The following is a 19,387-nucleotide window of genomic DNA, read 5'->3' as shown; positions in this document are numbered from 1 at the left end:
CACTTATACAGCTTATATTTCACCTCATTTATATTTCTCTTTAGTTCTGATGAAGAGTCATATGGACTTGAAACATTAACTCTATCTTCCTCTCCACAGATGCTGTCAGGCCTGCTGAGTTTTTCCAGCTATTTTTGTTTTTGTCTCTGTTCACCTCCCAGTTAAGAACAGCAGGCGTGTTCCTGAGGCAGAAGTGCAGGACAGTGTGGCCCACTCCAGTGGAGGCTGGCAACGGCCGCTGTGAGATCAGTTGGAGCATTGCAGAGGGCCAGACTAATGGATTAGCAGAAAGGCACTGCAGCCACCATTAGCTTCTGTGGAATGTCTGAAAGGAGAATGAGTATGGCTGGCAGAGATATACATCTCCACTGTTTCAGGGCTCAATGTTGCAATATATCCTTGCCATTTGCTGGTGCTGAACTCCTCCACATTCTGAAGATTAATGATGCTCTGGTCTCCTGCTGTGAGACTGTCTCCTCTCAGCTGCCAAGGGAGTTTGACACAGTGTGGTGCTCGTGTGCCACTTGCAAGATTCCAGCTGTGTTTCAAAATATGGGTTAATTGTCAATTAAAGTGGAAACCTGTCGCTATCAGATGGGTAGCTGCTGCAGGGAGCCCGCCTTCAACAAGCTCTCCTGGAAGAGGGGACACATTGGGGGAACTGCACTGACGTGCCCTCCCCACCTCCAAATTCATCTCTGCGGGGATGGTATGATTCTGCCCATCATGTTTATTCCCATGTTTCCACTCAGCAATTTCAAAGCATGCAATATGATCACAAGGCACAAGAAAGTTTAAAAGCGAGTAGAACGTCAGTTACGTCCTGTTATAGGCAATTTCCATTCGTATTCAATGACACTTAAAGGCACTTTAATGTAACCTGACCCTTTATGGTGTAAAGGCATAACATGAAACATCTGCTATATATTGAATCTACACACAATGATCCTGGGAGAGTCAGGTGGGTTCTAAAAGCTCCTAACTAAGGTGACACGGTGTCACCCCACTGCACTGTGTGAATCCCATTCATGGCCCCATTTTGCATTTTAAAAGAATCTAAAGAAGCGATAGCAGAGACACGATTATACTTACTTAATAATTTTTGAGAAAGTGGTGTAGTGCCAGGGGAATGGCAGATAGCTAACATTATATTTAAATTTAAAGCAGTTCATGTCCAGGGAACTACAGATCAGGCAGCATAACATTGGCAGTAGGAGAAATAATGGAATCCCTGCTGAGAAAATAGAAAGTCATCCAGAAACCAACACCACAATAATGAATAGTCAGCATGGATTTCAAAAGGGAAAGCCTCATTAGACAAACATCAATGAATTCTTTGAAGAGGTCCATAAAGAGCAGACAAGAGTGATGTAGTAGATGTAATATTATAAATTAAAAAGCCATCAAGGAACAGACTAACGGATGAAGTCAAAAGGATGTGAGCCGGAGCCAAGTAGCAGAAAGGATAGCTGGCTGCAAGTCAGAAAGCGGAGCGTATAATGTAATGATTCAGAATAACAGGAGGTAGAAAATGGGGTCCTACAAGGATCAGAGCTGGGGCCACTGTTGTTCACAATGTTTTCATTTTAACAATTTAGATTTTGAAATCAAAAACACAATTTCCATCACAAAAACAAAAATACCTGGAAAAACTCAGCAGGTCTGGCAGCATCTGTGGAGAGGAACACAGTTAACGTTTCGAGTCCGAATGACCCTTCAACAGAACTAAGTAAAAATAGAAAAGAAGTGAAATATAAGTTAGTTTAAGGTGGGGGGGGGGGGGGGGGGGGGGGGGGGACAAGGGGAGCTGGATAGAGGGCCAGTGATAGGTGGAGGTAACCAAAAGATGTCATAGACAAAAGGTCAAAGAGGTGTTGAAGGTGGTGATATTATCTAAGGAATGTGCTAATTAAGGGTAGAAAGCAGGACGAGCAAGGTACAGTTAGCCCTAGTGGGGGTGGGGTTGGGGGAAGGGATCGAAATAGGCTAAAAGGTAGAGATAAAGCAATGGATGGAAATACACTTAAAAATAGTGGAAGTAGGTGGGAAAAGAAAAATCTATATAAATTATTGGAAAAAACAAAAAGGAGGGGGAAAAATCAGAAAGGGGGTGGGGATGGAGGAGAGAGTTCATGATCTAAAATTGTTGAACTCAATATTCAGTCCAGAAGGCTGTAAAGTGCCTAGTCGGAAGATGAGGTGCTGTTCCTCCAGTTTGCGTTGAGCTTCACTGGAACAATGCAGCAAGCCAAGGACGGATATGTGGGCATGAGAGCAGCGTGGAGTGTTGAAATGGCAAGCAACAGGGAGGTCTGGGTAATGCTTGCGGACAGACCGAAGGTGTTCTGCAAAGCGGTCACCCAGTCTGCGTTTGGTCTCTCCAATGTAGAGAAAACAGCATTGGGAGCAACAAATGCAGTAGACTAAGTTGAGGGAAGTGCAAGTGAAATGCTGCTTCACTTGAAAAGAGTGTTTAGGCCCTTGGACGGTGAGGAGAGGGGAAGTAAAGGGGCAGGTGTTGCACCTTCTGCGGTTGCATGCGCAGGTGCCCTGGGAGGGGGTTGAGGTGTAGGGGGTGATGGAGGAGTGGACCAGGGTGTCCCAGAGGGAACGATCCCTGCGGAATGCCGCCGGGGGGGGTGAAGGGAAGATGTGTTTGGTGGTGGCATCATGCTGGAGTTGACGGAAATGGCGGAGGATGATCCTTTGAATGCGGAGGCTGGTGGGGTGATAAGTGAGGACAAGGGGGACCCTATCATGTTTCTGGGAGGAAGAAGAAGGTGTGAGGGCGGATGCGTGGGAGATGGGCCGGACACGGTTGAGGGCCCTGTCAACCACTGTAGGTGGAAAACCTCGGTTAAGGAAGAAGGAGGACATGTCAGAGGAACTGTTTTTGAAAGTGGCATCATCAGAACAGATGCGACGGAGGCGAAGGAACTGAGAGAATGGGATGGAGTCCTTACAGGAAGCAGGGTGTGAGGAGCTGTAGTCGAGGTAGCTGTGGGAGTCGGTAGGCTTCTAATGGATATTGGTGGACAGTCTATCACCAGAAATTGAGACAGAGAGGTCAAGGAAGGGAAGGGAAGTGTCAGAGATGGACCATGTGAAAATGATGGAGGGGTGGAAATTGGAAGCAAAATTAATAAATTTTTCCAGGTCCAGACGAGAGCTTGAAGCAGCACCGAAGTAATCATACATGTACCGGAGAAAGAGTTGTGGGAGGGGGCCGGAGCAGGACTGGAACAAGGAATGTTCCACATGCCCCATAAAGAGACAGGCATAGCTGGGGCCCATGCGGGTACCCATAGCCACACCTTTTATTTGGAGGAAGTGAGAGGAGTTTAAGGAGAAATTGTTCAGTGTGAGAACAAGTTCAGCTAGACGAAGGAGAGTAGTGGTGGATGGGGATTGTTCGGGCCTCTGTTCAAGGAAGAAGCGGAGAGCCATTAGACCATCCCGGTGGGGGATGGAGGTGTAGAGGGATTGGACGTCCATGGTGAAGAGGAGGCAGTTAGGGCCAGGGAACTGGAAATTGTTGATATGATGTAGGGTGTCAGAGGAATCACGGATGTAGGTGGGAAGGGACTGGACAAGGGGAGAGAGAATGGAGTCAAGATAGCAAGAAATGAGTTCCGTGGGGCAGGAACAGGCTGACACGATTGGTCTGCCGGGACAGTCCTGTTTGTGGATTTTGGGTAGGAGGTAGAAGCGGGCCGTCCAAGGTTGGGAGACTATCAGGTTGGAAGCTATGGAAGGAAGATCTCCAGAGGAGATGAGGTCAGTAACAGTCCTGGAAACAATGGCTTGATGTTCAGTGGTGGGGCCATGGTCAAGGGAGAGGTAGGAGGAAGAGTTGACGCTCAGCCTCTGAGGTAGAGGTCAGTGCACCAGACAACAACTGCACCACCCTTGTCAGCGTGTTTGGTGACAATGTCAGGGTTGGACCTGTGAGAACGGAGTGCAGCAAGTTCAGAGAGAGACAGGTTAGAGTGGGTGAGAGGAGCAGAGAAATTGAGACGACTAATGTCACGCCGACAGTTATCAATGAAAAGATCAAGAGAAGGTAAGAATCCAGAGGGAGGGGTCCAGGTGGAGGGAGGGAGAATATTGGAGGTGGGTAAAAGGATCCGTTGAACGGGGAGAGGACTCCTGCCCAAAGAAGTGAGCACAGAGACGAAGGCGGTGGAAGAAGAGTTCAGCATCGTGCCGAGCCCGAAATTCATTGAGATGAGGACATAAGGGTATGAAACTAAGTCCTTTGCTGAGCACTGAACGTTCAGCGTCGGAGAGGGGAAGGTCAGGGGATATGGTGAATACACGGCCGGGGCTGGGATTGGAAGACAGGATGGGGACAGAGGGACAGGCAGGGGTGGAGGGTCCTGGATGGGTGTTGGTGTCGATGAGTTGTTGGAGCTTGTGTTTCTTTGCACCTGAAAGAAAGAGACAAAGTTTCTTGTTGAGGCGTCGGATGAGGCGAAGAATAAAATGAAACTGGGGGCATGTGCAGCTTTGAAAAAGGGTGCGGCGGTGCTGCTGGAGGGACAGGTCGAGTGTGTTCATATGGCGGCGCATGGCACAATTTCCATCCTTGTGGGCAATGCTAGATTGGGGCATAGTCAATTCTGAGAATAACTGCAAGAAATGACAAGATATTAAAAACTTTCAGAATGGGCATATAATTAGCAAATAAATTTCAACACAGATAAGAACAAGGTAATACATTTTGGCATGAAAAGTAAGATGACAACACATTACTTGGAAAAGAAGAACCTAAATGAGGTAGTGGAGGAAAATGATCTGGGGGAATAAGCAAACACATCACTAATAGTAGTGCCAATACAAAAGCAAAATCCTGCAGATGCTGGAAAGCTAAAGTAAAAAACAGAAAATCCCAGAAATATTCAACAAGTCTGCCACCATCTGTGGAGAGAAATAGAGTTAATGGGTTGGATTTTCATAGAGTCAGGATGACTTGGGGGATCCCTTTAAAAATGGCGGCTGGGATCTGATTCCAGGGCTCCTGACTCTATTCCTGGGGTTTCTGTTTTTCAGGAGTGCCCGCACCCTGCACTCCCGACCTGCTGGCTCCGCCGTGGGGATAGGCATGTCCTAGTCCTTTGCAATTTTTGTAGAGTCAGGCTAGGTTTTCAATGAGGTGGTTCACGGCACCTCAGTGATGTCATGAACCATATCTGCATGAGGAACTTTTGAAAAGTAAATTCAAAAAGTCCTCCTTATACCCCCCTTTCCAAGGTATGCTCCCCTCCATCCCTTTTGGCCCCTCATGCACACCCCATGCTAAGGTATGCCCTAAATAACCCCTATGGCCCCTCATGTCAAGGTATTTTCACACCCACCCCCTCTGGACTCTCATACCCCCCATGTCAAGGTATGCCCCTTAACCCACCATTTATAGCCTCACATGCCAAGATTTGGAACTTCCATGCCCATTCACCCACAATATACTATATAGAAGCAATGAACACTATGGTGACAGTAGAATGTGTAGAAAAAGCTTTAAAAAAAGTCATTGATAACATTTCACTTTCTTAAAAAAACTCTTTTTTTTACTACAGCCCAATAAAAGTGTCAATCATCCAGGCCCTTTAAAGTTTCAATAGCTGAAACTATAAGTGCTTGAAACCCTTTCATCTTGTGTAGATAAACATTGTGAAATTGAGAGCAGAGATCAGAGAGCAAGAGCTGTCAATCAAGCAATGCTTTCCCTCGGGTTCAGGTGTTTTAATACTCTAATGATGTCTCCGCTCTCAATGAAGAATACATAATGAGCCGCGAGCCCAGAAATCCATTAGCCCTTAACCCATTCTCTTAGGTCCAACCCTAGCCTTGCCATCAAACCTTCTGACAAGGGTGATGGTAGTGAGCTAATCTCTACCTTGGAAAGGCCAAACGACAACTCTCCAACACTTCCTCATACTCCCACAGACCTTGACCCTACCACCATACATCAACCTATCATCTCCAGGATGTCACTGACCTCACCTCCTCTGGAGATCTTCCCTCCATGGTCTCCAACATAATATTCCTTAAACCCTAAATGACTCGCTTCTACCTCCTTCCCAAAATCCACAAATAGAACTGTCCTGGTAGGCCCATGGTTTCAGCTTGTTCCTGCCCCACTGAACTGATTTCTTCCCATCTTACCTCCACTTTTTCTTCCCTGCCCCATCTCTTCTCACCTACATCTGTTATGGGTACCTGCATGGGTCTCAACAATGCCTAGTTTTTTTTGTTGAATATGAGGAGCATTCCTTGTTTCAGTGTTACTCATTCACCCCATCTCATCTCTTTTCCTGGTATATTGATGGCTGTATCGATGGCATTTCCTGCTCTCAACTTGAACTGGAAAATTTCAACACCTTTACTTCCAATTTCCACCCTTCTTTCACCTTCACATGATCCATCTCCAACTCTTTCCTTCCTCGGCTTCTTGGTTTCCATTTCCGGATATAGGCGATCAACTAAAATTCAGGCTAAACCCACTGGCTCCCACAGATACCTCGGCTCCACTTCCTCACACCCTGTTTCCTATAAGGACTCCATTCCATTTTACCAGATTCTCTGTCGCATCTGATCCAATGGTGCAGTTTTCCATACCAGTGCTGCTGATAAGTCTTCCTTTCTCTTCACCCGAGGATTCTCCATCCTGGACTTGGTTGACATGGCCTGCGACTGTGTCCATTCCATTTCCCACATGTCTGCTCTCATCCCTTCCCCTCCCTCCCGGAGGCATAATAGGGTTCCCCATGTTCTCACCGTACACCCCACCAACTGCTGTATTCAACAGATCATCCTGTGTAATTTCTGCCACCTCCAGAATGATGCCTCCATCAAACACATCTTCCCCTCACCTCTCCTTTCAGAATTTTGAAGGGACCATTCCCTCCGCGATACTCTGGTCCACTCCTCAATCACCCTCAACATCTTCCCATGGCACCCTTCCATGAATACGCAGGAGGTGCGAGATCAGCCATTTCACCTCGTCTCTCCTCACCATCCAAGGCTCCAAACTCACCTTCCAGGTGATAGTGATCTATCTATTCTTCTTTCAATTTAGTTTATTGTATTCAGTGCTCATAATACGGTCTGTTCCACACTGGGGAGATCAAACTCAGATTGGGTGACCAGTTCGTGGAACACTTCTGTTCAGTCTGAAAGTGTGGTTCTGAGCTTTGGGTTGTCTGTCATTTTAATTCTCCACCTTGGTCTCATTCTGACCTAGTTGTCCTCGCTCTCCAGCAGTGTTCCAATGAAGCTCAACGCAAGCTTGTAAAACAACACCTCAAATTTTAATTAGGCACTTCACAGCCTTCTGGACTCAACATCGAGTTCAACAATTTCAGACCATGTAAACTCTGCTTCATTTTGTTTCTTTTGTGTTTGCAGGTTTTTGTTTTATTTTCTTGTTTTTCCAATTTTGTTTGCTTTCAGATGCCAGCTGTTCATCATTCTGCCATTGATACCTCCTCCAGACATGTCCCATTACCACCCCCTTTAGCCCTGCATGCCAACCCTTTTGACATTTAACCTCTCTTGCCTTCCACTTTAACACAGTACTTCCCTTTTGCTCTTATCCCCACCCTTCCCCCTTTTACCTGCTTAAAACCTATTACATTTTAAATTTTTCCTGCTTCTGATGAAAAATCCTTGACCTGAAATGCTAACTCTGTTTCTCTCCACAACTACTGCCTGACCAGCTGAGTATTTCTAGCATTTTCTGTTTTAATTTCAGATTTCCAGCATCCACATTGTTTGTGCTGCATACACAGGTAGAGATAAAGACAGCAGAATTTTGAAAGGCTACATGTAAATATGCACCAGAGTCGTTACCAAGGCTGACCTCTAGCTTTCGAGTGGGATTTAAAAGGGCAGTGGGGAATGGCACTGTATTTTCAACATGCATCTCTTATGTATGTAACCGGGGACATAGTAAAGCTGTTATAAGTATCAGGACTGGGTTGCTTAATTAAATAAACATTGAAAACATATTTCTACCTGAAATTAAATATTTAGCTCAATTTCAATTACAAGTTTCTATAACATGAGAGCCCTTAAAGTGAAAGGACTCAAAACTAAATTCTCAATTTCTAGCTCGAGGGGGAACATGAAAACATGTTGAGCCTCCCTCCTTGCTCTGCATTGAAACAGAAGGGACGGAATATGAGAAGCTGAACTGTCAGTAGGTCAATGGAAAATTTCAAAACTGTGTTTGAGGTATTTTTGTTAGGCAAAGGCATTAAAGAGCCTGGGCCCAAGGCTAGTAAACAGAGTTACGGTACAAATTCATCCATGATCTAATTCAGGCTTGTCCAATGCATGGCTGCATTGCAGCCCCCAAGCCCTCTGGACTCAGCCCGCCAAACTTGTCGCACAGTCGCCTGGCCTACATTTGAGCTCACAAGTGAGCCTATCAGCAGCAAAAGTGGGAGAGAAAGGGCCTGTGATTGTCGGAGCAGCTCCTGCAGAACCTTCCATTAAAACTTACCTGTTTGACCAGCATTTTGAAAACCGTCTCCGGGGGCCACATACAGGGGTTTCGTGGGCCGCATCCGCCTGCAGGTCGTACATTGGAGTAGCCTGCCTTCGACACTTAGCTTCTCCCTGGCTTGTCAAGGACCTTTAATCTTGGCTGGGGCCTTCATCTTACAAGGTTTATGGCAGCTAGTGCCATTAAAAAAAAAGGGACATAGCCTCTTTGCATTCAACGGAGCTGCCCTCGGCACTAGGCCCCGGGTACGCGCTGCACTGCGCAGACCTTGCCTGGCCTGAGATAGAAGGTCAGGCGAGACAGAATTGAAAAAAAATTCAGGAAAAACACTAGGGGCGGAATCGTCCCAGGTTTGAATTAAGTGCGAAAGCGGGCAGGGAAAAAGAACGTTTTATCCGCCGGGTGCATTGGCGGCTTTTCACGTCGTATCATCCCAATCCCACCTCATTGATCATGCATTCCCGGGAAACACACCATTTTGATGGCAGGCAGCGTTGGATTTGCCTGCCATGCCGTCACCTCGTCATTTCATTACGCTGGGAGCCATATTTAAAGTGCAACCGCACATACACCTTTCAGTGCTTCCAGCCCAGAACTGCTGCAAAGCTGACATGGCCCTGAAAGGTGAGAAGGCTGCAGCCCCAGGTTTAGTGACACGTCCCTTGAGTGCCTCTACACCCGCTCTGGCTGCAGGAGGGGCAGCAACATCACCAATCCAGCACGGGAGGTGGTGGCAGTAGTGGTCAGTACCAATGCCCTGCAAAAAAGAGGACAGCCACCCAGTGCAGGAAGAGGACGAATTATCTCCTCTGTTCCACCAGGGTAAGTCACTCTTCTCATCACTCAACTCACACACTCACAAACCCATCACACATCCACGGGACCCTCACTCTCTGCCAGTGCAAGGGACATCACCATTCACTCTCTCACACACACCGTCATTATCCTTATCCCATCCATGGGACCACCCACACACGCCAAGCATACTTATCATCTGGCCTGGCAGACATACTGCTTACACTCTCTCCATTTGTTTTCATGCAGGGCAAGCTAGCACACAGCAAGAGGGAGAGGTCGCAGAATGGTAGAGGAATGCCTGAAATCAAGGTCCTCACGGACTTTGAAAGTAGAGACATATAGCTGGCCGGTAAAGATCTGGACCATTCCTGTGCTGACGGTGAGGTCAGCGGTGCCTACCAAGTGAAGATCCAGCAGTGCAACATCCATCAGATAACCATGCTGTGAGTGATGTGTCCTCTTTCACAGGCCACTGCCATACACTAATTATCTCTCGTTGCTTTCGCACATCTAGGTAACAGCCAGTGGAGCCCATGACCCAGGGCCTCCAATCAAGCCCTGACAACATGTTGGAAGAAGAATCTGAAAGCACCCTCACTGAAGACCCATCAGAGTGCTCATCCACACCCTCCATCTGTGGAGAGACACACATCTTGTTGGGACCTAGTTCTCGAGTAGCCTTGGGATCTGGTGAGCCCATCGCAGGTGACAGCAGGGACTTCCCAGGTTTCTGGCACTCGGAGGACTGTTGGAAGCCAGAGATCTGCTGCGTCCAAGTCAGATGACGAGCCTCTGGACTCAGTCATACCTCAGTTGTTGGAGCTGCAAATGCAAGCTCGGGAACATCAGGAAGCGATGTCTGCTGCACTCCTCAGGTTTTTTTTTATTCATTCACGGGATGTGGGCGTCACTGGTTAGGCCAGCATTTATTGCCCATTCCAAATTGCCCTTGAGAAGGTGGTGGTGAGCTGCCTTCTTGAACCGCTGCAGTCCATGTGGTGTAGGTACACCCACAGTGCTGTTAAGGAGGGAGCTGAAGATGGTTGGGCCGAGGTCACTACCCTGAGGAACTCCTGCGGTGATGTCCTGGAGCTGAGATGACTGACCTCCAACAACCACATCTTCCATCTTCCTTTGTGCTAGGTATGACTCCAACCAGTGGAGAGTTTTCCCCCCGATTCCCATTGACTCCAGTCTTGCTAGGGCTCCTTGATACCACACTCGGTCAAATGCAGCCTTGATGTCAAGGGCAGTCGCTCTCACCTCACCTCGGGGGTTCAGCTCTCTTGTCCATGTTTGAGCCAAGGCTGCAATGAGGTCAGGAGTGGAGTGGCCCTAGTGGAACCCAAACTGGGTGTCAGTGAACAGATTATTGCTAAGCATGGGTCGCTTGATAACACTGTCGATGATCCCTTCCATTAACTCACTGATGATTGAGAGAAGACTAATGGGTGGTAATTGGCTAGGTTGGATTTGTCTTGCTTTTTGTGTACAGGACATACCTGGGCAATTTTCCACATAGTTGGGTAGATGCCAGTGTTGTGGCTGTACTGCAACAGCTTGGCTAGGGGTGCAGCAAGTTCTGGAGCACAAGTCTTCAGTACTATTGCCGGAATATTGTCAGGGCCCAGAGCCTTCAGCCGTTTCTTGATAAGAAGTGGAGTGAATTGAATTGGTTGAAGACCGGTATCTGTGATGCTGGGGACCTCTGGAGGAGGGCGAGATGGATCATCCACTCAGCACTTCTGGCTGAAGATTGTAACCTGCATTTGCTGCAGGCAGCAGATGCGACCGACCAGTTCCCTAGACATGTGCAGTCTTCGGCGACTTGGACCCTGGGTGTCGCTAGGCGCCGACCAGCGATTGCTCGCTGTGCCTCTTCATCAGTGTGCTCAGGGGCCTCAGCCACCCCTTCTTCCTGAGGGTGCTGCTCCTCCCTCTGCCCAGTCAGGCATTATTATATATTCTTGACATTGTGTCGCCCTCTTCTGCTTTGTCTCCGCTCTCTGTAAGCCATGAGGCCTACAGCTTGGTCACCAGGCTCCATGCTCCTGATGTGCTCCTCCTGCAGGATGAAAGAGAGAGGCACATGGGTTAGCTTGGGTGTCCTAAGAACCTCTCTTGGTTAAGTCTGAAGGCCGCTTAACGCATCCCAGAGAGTACTGGCCACCACTTGGATGGCCAGAGATTAGTGCGATGCATGGCTGCCCGAAACCCCGAACACCTCTGCCCCACTCCACCTGAACAAATGGCGGCAGTTTCACCCACTGGACTGCATGCTGTGCTCTCAGCTCAGGCACAGGCATTCTCCTAACCCGCACTGCAAGGCTGCACTGTTAGCTTGAACCATCAGGGGAGACTGGTCCAAACTAGGATGCTGACACAGCAAGGGGCTGTGAGTGCCTTCACCAGTGACTGCTCCATGGCCAGCTTTAGCAAGGAGATCATACATCATGCCCAGTTGTCCAGTTGTTCTGCAGTCCACTAAAACGCTCATCAGTTTGCAGTCTGCGCCCAAGGGGTGAAAAGCTCTGGAGTACTTGGTGGCACTTTGATGCCTCTGCGTTGCTTGACTGGGCAGATAAGCTAGAGGCCCGACTCCAATCACATCAATGTGGCTGTGCCTGAACTGGTTCAGCTGTGGAGGAATGGTGACTTTATACAAGGTTTCCCTTATGCGTGGCCGCTTCACTCCATCCCCACACGTGATTGTGCACTACCATCAACTTCAGGGCAGCCCTTGTCCCAGCACAGCACTGTCAGCCAGCTGGGAAAAAATAACTAGCCTATGCCCTCACCTGAATGCCCAATGCCTCAACCTTGAAGTCCAACAGGTGACCCTGGTGAGCGCTGCACAACGTTACTCTGCACTCACCTCCAAGTTCCCCTCAAACTGCAGCTCGCCGGGTGCACATTCGTGTATACTGTTGTGAAACACATTGGCTGCAATCACGCCAACGTGCTCGGATGATCCGACATGGGGGGATGATTCTGGTAGGCTGAGCTTATAATGATATGCAGATGTATTACAATGAAGTTCCTGACGTCCGATGGCAGGAAATGCGGCCCGCCATTGACGGGTAGAGCAGACGATTGCAAACTGGCTTCACTATGTCACGAAACCAATTTTTGACCTTCCTGCCCATTATGACACAGACGATAGTAAAGGCTGCGCTGTTCAAATCCCAGAGGGAAACTTGAAACAACTGTCAAAACCCATTTTGCAATTTGTATGTTTTGAGATGCAGGCTTTGAATTCAGTAGTAATAAGACCACCGAGAGAGGTGGCCTCAAGAGGTTTTTATAAAACTAAATGAAACATTTATTAATACAAAAAAAGATTGTAAGCATATACATATGTCTACAAAATTACTACAATAACTACTACAAAAATTCCCTATTTAATCTGACTCCTAGTTACACCGCCATTAAGGCAACAGTAAAACTCAGATTTAAACAGACCCCTGGCAAAGCACACCCTGGGCAGTCGAATTCAAAATGAGTTTCTTTCAGCTCTGGGCCCTTGCAGACAGCGGCATGAGGCTTTAGATTTTAGAATCCCTCTTATTTTACCAATAGCCTTTATCTTCCTTTATACATATTTTCCTCTTTGAATGCAAATTCTCATTGTATCTCTAGGTTATTTTTACCTCTTCTAACAATAAAACCCCTTTCATAGCACCAATTTTATTAGTAAGCTTTGGGGGAAAAAATCATTGTTTGGCTTCTTCTGGCTAGGTGCAATATTTCACCCATTCTTTTGAATGGTTTAGTTAAAAACGCAAATTGCCCCCTTTTCACTTCACTGTGTAACTTCCCTATGTTTACCTAATTACCATTTCAAACCCACTTCTCTTCTATACATCAAAGCCTCTAGATCAGATGGCTTTAATCCAATTAAGGCGCACACACATAGACACAGACACCACTAAACTCTATTTAAAAATAATTTCCAATGGCATTATAGACATTATTATATATTCTTGACACTGCCATAGTGTCCGCTCATGCCATCAAATACGCCCAACACCAACGGGCATGGAAAATTCCCCCCTAGGAGCAGAGTGGCAATCCAACTCTGGATAGGAGCTCGCCAGATGTCTTCATATAAGTCTGCTGAAATTATGTGATTAGCACACTCAAGGCAAGTTCCTGAAGCACCCAAACTGAATGACTGCATTCCAAGGAAGCTCAGGCCCCTTATCTTTCTGAAATTTGCTCTTCGGCCCCTTGAGTGAGAAAAAATTGAAATATGGTCCCCACACAAAAAGGTTGCGCAAGCCAAGTGTAATTGATTGGTGGAATTGGCTCAAGGGGTTGAATGACTGACATCTATTCCAATGTTCCTGTATTACCCCATAATCCTTTATACTCAAGGAAATACAAACTGAGTGTACGCAACCTGTCCTCATAACTTAGCTGCATGACTATTAACATGCCCTATTTAAAAATAAATGTTTTGTGTGAAAATGCTCTGGTATGAAGTTGATTTTTTTTTCAGTTGAACACTGACTAAGCTGGTCTAGATCACACTCTGTTAAGAAAGGTATTCTCTTCACCATTTCCAATTTAACAATATCTGCTCTTTATGTTCCCAGCCTGCTGGCTTCTGTGATTCTGTCAATTTTGACAATCCTGTACCTAATGGAAATTTAGCAGCTGCTACCAAGGGCATGATGTTTAGGAGCTTGCCAGATGTTTTCATATAAATCTGCTGAAATTATGTGATTGGCACACTCAAGGCAAGTTCCTGAAGCACCCAAACTGAATGACTGCATTATTGACGTTAATTCAACGCTCTCAGTCTGTCAGGTAATTCCTCCTAGATAAATTCTTTACCATGTCATAAACACCATTTAAAAACATACTCAAATGGTAAAACAAATTCAAAAAACATGGAAATTTCTTGTGTTTCTTTACAATTGACTCGATTTCCTGAAATGGCTGGCAATCGTGAAAGTCTTTCTTGAGGAAGATAAGAACAGGAGTAGGTCATTCAGCCCTTGATTCACTGAGATCTGCATCTGAACTCCATTTACCTGCCTTGGATCCATATCCTATAATATATGTTCAACAAAAATCTATCAATCTGTTTTGAAATTTTCAACTGACCAAGCCTCAACAGCCTTGTGGGCGGGTAGGCCGGGATTGGTGGGCGGGGGAGTGCTAGGTGTGAAGAGTGCTTCTCACAACACCCCTGAAGGGCCTAGCTTCAAGGTTACGTCCCTGGCACTAACTCCACCACTAGCGGAAATAGTTTCTCACTATATTTACCCTGTCAACTCCTTTAATCATTCTTAACATCTAAACTGTATTACCCCATAATCCTCTATACTCAAGGAAATATGAACCGAGTGTATGCAACTTTAAGACCATAAGACAGAGGAGTAGAAGTAGGCCATTCGGCCCACTGAGTCTGCTTCGCCATTCAATGAGATCACGGCTGATCTGATAATCCTCGGCTCCACTTTCCTACCTTTTCCCTATAACCCTTAATTCCCTTACTGATTAAAAATCTATCTATCTCAGCCTTGAATATATTTAATGACCCAGCCTCTACAGTAAAGAATTTCACAGATTCACTATCCTCAGAGAAAAAAATTATTTCTCATCTCTGTCTTAAATGGGCGCCCCCTTACTCTGAGATTATGCCCTCTGGTCCTAGCCTCTCACAAGAGGAAACAACCTCTCAGCATCGACCCTGTCATGCCCCCTAAGAATCTTAAACGGTTCAATAAGGTCGCCTCTCAATCTTCTAAACTCCAATGAGTACAGGCCCAACCTACTCAACCTCTCCTCATAAGAAAATCCCTCCATACCTGGGGTCAACCTAGTGAACCTTCTCTGGGCTGCCTCCAATGCCATTATATCTTTCCTTAGATAAGGGGACCAAAACTGTTCACAGTATTCTGGGAGTGGTCTAACTAGTGCAAGACTACCCAATTTTTATACTCCATTCCCTTTGAAATAAAGGCCAACACTCCATCCGCCTTCCCTGTTACCTGCTGAACTTGTATCCTAGTTTTTTGGAATTCATGCAAAAGGGCTCCCAAATCCCTCTGTGCCACAGCTTTCTGTAAGTTTTTCTTCATTTAAATAATATTCAGCACCTATTCTTCCTGCCAAAGTGCATAACCTCACATTATATTCCATCTGCCAAGTTTTTGCCCACTCACTTAACCTGCCTATATCCTCTGTAGACTCTTTGTGTCCCCCTCACCGTTTGCCTTCCCACCTATTTTTGTGTCATCCGCAAACTTGGCGATAGTACATTCACTTCCCTCATCCCAGTATTGTAAATAACTGTGGCCCCTGCACTGATCCCTGAGCACTCCACTAATTACAGGTTGCCATCCTGAAAATGTCCCCCTTATCCCAACTCTGTCTTCTATTAGTTAGCCAATCCTCTATCCATGCCAGTACACTACACCAACATCATGGGCTCTTAAATTATTAAGTAGCCTTTTGTGCGGTACCTTATCGAACAACTTTTGGAAATCCAAATATATTACATCTACTGGTTCTCTTTTATCTATCTTGTTTGTTACCTTCTCAAAGAATTCGAATAAATTTGTCAGGCATAATTTCCCCTTCGTGAAGCCAGGCTGACCCTGCTTGATTATATTATGCATTTCTACATGCTCTGTTATTACAGAGACTCTAGCATAGACTCTAATATTTTCCCAACGATGGATGTTAAGCTAACTGGCCTATAGTTACCTGTGTTTTGTCTCCCTCCCTTTTTGAGTAAGGGTGTTACATTGGCAGTTTTCCAATCCTTTGGGACTTTTCCAGAGTCTAAGGATTCTTGGAAGATTACAACCAGTGCATCCACTATCTCTGTCGCTACTTCTTTTAATATCCTAGGATGCAACCCATCAGGTCCAGGGGACTTCTCGGCCTTTAGCCCCATTAGTTTTCCTAGTACCTTTTCTCTAGTGATAGTTATTGTATTTGTTTCCTCTACCCCCCTCCCTTTTGCCCCTTGATTATTTAGTATTTTTGGAAAGCTATCACTGTCTTCTACTGTGAAGACTGATGCAAATTATTTATTCAACTCCTCTGCCATTTTCTGGTTCCCCATTATTATTTCCCCAGCCTCATTCTCTAAGGGGTCTATGTTCACTTTGGCCTCTCTCTTCCTTTTTATATATTTAAAGAAGCTCTTACTGTCTGTTTTTATATTACTTGCTAGTTTACCCTCAAAGTTTATTTTCTCCCTCTTTACTAGATTTTTGGTCATCTTTTGTTGGTTTTTAAAACTTGCCCAATCCTCTGGCTTACCACTAATCTCTACCACATCGTATGTTTTTTCTTTCAATTTGATACTATCCTTAACTTCCTTGGTTAACCATAGTTAGCTTATTCTCTTCCTAGAATCCTTCTTCCTCACTAGGATATATCTTTGTTGTGAGTCATAAACTATCTTCTTAAATGCCTGCCATTGTTCATCAGCCATCTTGCCTGCTAAACTCCTTTCCCAGTCCACTCCATCCAACTCTGACCTCATTCCTTTGTAATTACCCTTATTTAAGTTTAGCACAGTTGTTTCGGACCCAAGTTTCTCACTCTCACTCTCAAACTGAATGCTAAATTCAACAATGTTGGTCACTGTTTCCTAGGGGATCTTTTATTCTGAGATCATTTATTAAACATGCCTCATTACACATTACCAGATCCAAAATAGCCTGATCCCTGGTTGGATCTACAACATTTTGTTCTAGGAAACTGTCCCGAATTCACTCTATGAATTCTTCCCATGGCTGCCTCTGCCAATTTGATTTGCACAATTTACAAGAAGATTACAGTCACCCATGATTAATGTACTGCCTTTTTACATGCCCTCATTATCTCATGATTTATTCTCTATCCTACAGTGTAGCTACTATTAGGGGGCCTTTAGACTACTACCACCAGTGTCTTCTTCCCCTTGTTATTTCTTACCTCCACCCATATGGATTCTACATCTTCCGATCCAAGACCATTTCTTGCTTTTGTACTTATTCCATCTCGTACTAACAAAGCTACCCCACCACCCTTTCCTCCCTGCCTGTCCTTTCAAAAAGTCACATACCCCTGAATATTTAGTTGACCCAGTGACAGTGAAGGGACGGCAATATATTTCCAAGTCAGGATGGTGGGTGACTTGGAGAGGAACTTCCAGGTGGTGGTGTTCCCACCTATCCTTGAAACCATGTCTCCGTAATGGCTATAAGATGATATCATTAACCTCTATGTGTGCCGTTAACTCATTTATTTTGTTTGGAATACAACCGGTCCTCGTAACTTAGCTGCATGACTTGCCCTGTGCACACAGCTAGAGCTAGTGGTTACCTCCTGGATTTGCAGCCTTCCATCAGCAGTGATGTCATACGCCGACATAAATCGCTCTTTCATTTTCTGGACCTTTCCAGCACTCAGGTCGTCCTGCGAAAGCCAAGTGGGATAAACACAGTGGTGTGAGAATTCAATCCATATCTATAAGCCCACTCACGCATGATTTGCCAACTGGCTGCTAATTAATTGAGGCTCTGCGGACATCACAACAATTGCTATCACCCTTTGAGCCATGCACTTCAGTGCCAGTGTATCGAATGTGTCTAATTCTTCAGATAACTATTTATCCTAACACATTAACATCAGTTCTCTTCACCCTGATACAGTGTGACATATTCCAAACTAAATAATTCTAACCGTCACACATGAATGAAATTCCTATGATTTTTGCCATGAACAGGTAGCAGTTTCACAGTTTGGCTGTTATACAGTGAATTCTCCTTGGTGATTCTCCTTGGTGCGTCAGCCTACACTACTGCAATGACTGAAAGCCTGTCCTCATCTCCTGCTGAGCCTTTGGTTACTGGTTTGACTGTGCTTTTTTTAATTCATTCATGGGATGTGGGCTTCACTGGCTGGGCCAATATTTATTACCCATCCCTCGTTGCCCTTGAGAAGGTGGTGGTGAGCTGCCTTCCTGAACTGCTGCAGTCCATGTGGTGTAGGTACATCCATAGTGCTGTTAGGAAGGGAGTTCCAGGATTTTGATCCAGTGACAGTGAAGGAACGCCAATATATTTCCAAGTCAGGATGGTGGGTGACTTGGAGAGGAACTTCCAGGTGGTGGTGTTCCCATCTATCTGATACCCTTGTCCTTCTAAATGTTTGCAGTCATGGGCTTGGAAGATGTTGCCTAAGGAGCCTTGGTGAATTCCTGCAGTGCATCTTGTAGATATTACACACTGCTGCTACTGTGCATCAGTGGTGGAGGGAGTGAATGTTTGTGGATGTTTCAGCTTCAGCCTATCCTGGCCACAGGTCAAATATGCACCCACGTGTGATCACGCACAGACTGAGCTAATATCTCACAGTAGATCCTGGCTCCAATCATCTCGGAATGCCCCTTGCCACTGGACCAAGGTCCTGCTCTGTCAAGACCATGTGGTGGTCGGTGTGCAATGGCCACCCCATGTTAAAAAATAAACCACGCACAGGCATCTTCCACTTGTCAAAGTGAAGTCTGGGACCTGGAACGTCAGGACCCTTGTGGACAACCCCAATAGGGACAGACCTGAGCTGCCATCTCAGCTCGAGGACCTCAGGTACCTTGACATTGACATTGCTGCCCTAAATGAGTCACAATGCGCAGAAGGCCAACAAGGCGTTGGTACACCTTTTTCTGGGAGGGCCTTCATGCCTTCATAGGGTGGGCTTTGTCATCAAAAATGAGCTTGTCTGGTGCCCAGTGATTACCCCTGTGGGATAGGTGAGCGCTTCATGACTGCCTGGTTCACCTTTCATTTAATCAGCATGCCACTGTCATCAGCACATACACTCCTATATTTGAGGCAACAGACAAGGCAAAGAAGGAATTCTACACTGACCGTAAGCAAACCTTAGATTGAGTATAGACAACAAACTGATCCTCCTCAGAGATCTCAACAGAGTCGGGAAGCACGGATAGGCAAGGAAAGAGTAGGGAAAACAAATTCCAATGGAATCCTTCTCCTGGCGAAATGTCTGGAACATGACCTTGTCATAACTGACACGCTGTTCCACCAACAGGACAAGCACAAGGCCTCA

The 19,387-nt window shown here is 45.9% G+C and overlaps 1 protein-coding gene across 1 annotated transcript in view; it reads right to left on the bottom strand.

Moving 5' to 3' along the window:
• The window catches only part of scgn (secretagogin, EF-hand calcium binding protein), a 67,212-nt gene that overhangs the window by 33,121 nt on the left and 14,704 nt on the right, over positions 1-19,387 (bottom strand). Inside the window, exon 3 of the mRNA XM_078539238.1 lies at positions 17,642-17,734. Within this exon, the coding sequence (XP_078395364.1) occupies positions 17,642-17,734 (93 nt within the window). The remainder of the gene's footprint in view (positions 1-17,641; positions 17,735-19,387) is intronic.

Source organism: Cetorhinus maximus, chromosome 3, assembly GCF_964194155.1.
Source record: "Cetorhinus maximus chromosome 3, sCetMax3.hap1.1, whole genome shotgun sequence".
Classification (NCBI taxonomy): Eukaryota; Metazoa; Chordata; class Chondrichthyes; order Lamniformes; family Cetorhinidae; genus Cetorhinus; species Cetorhinus maximus.
The sequence above is the reverse complement of the archived record's forward strand: the minus strand, read 5'-3'. Positions and strand labels throughout refer to the sequence as shown.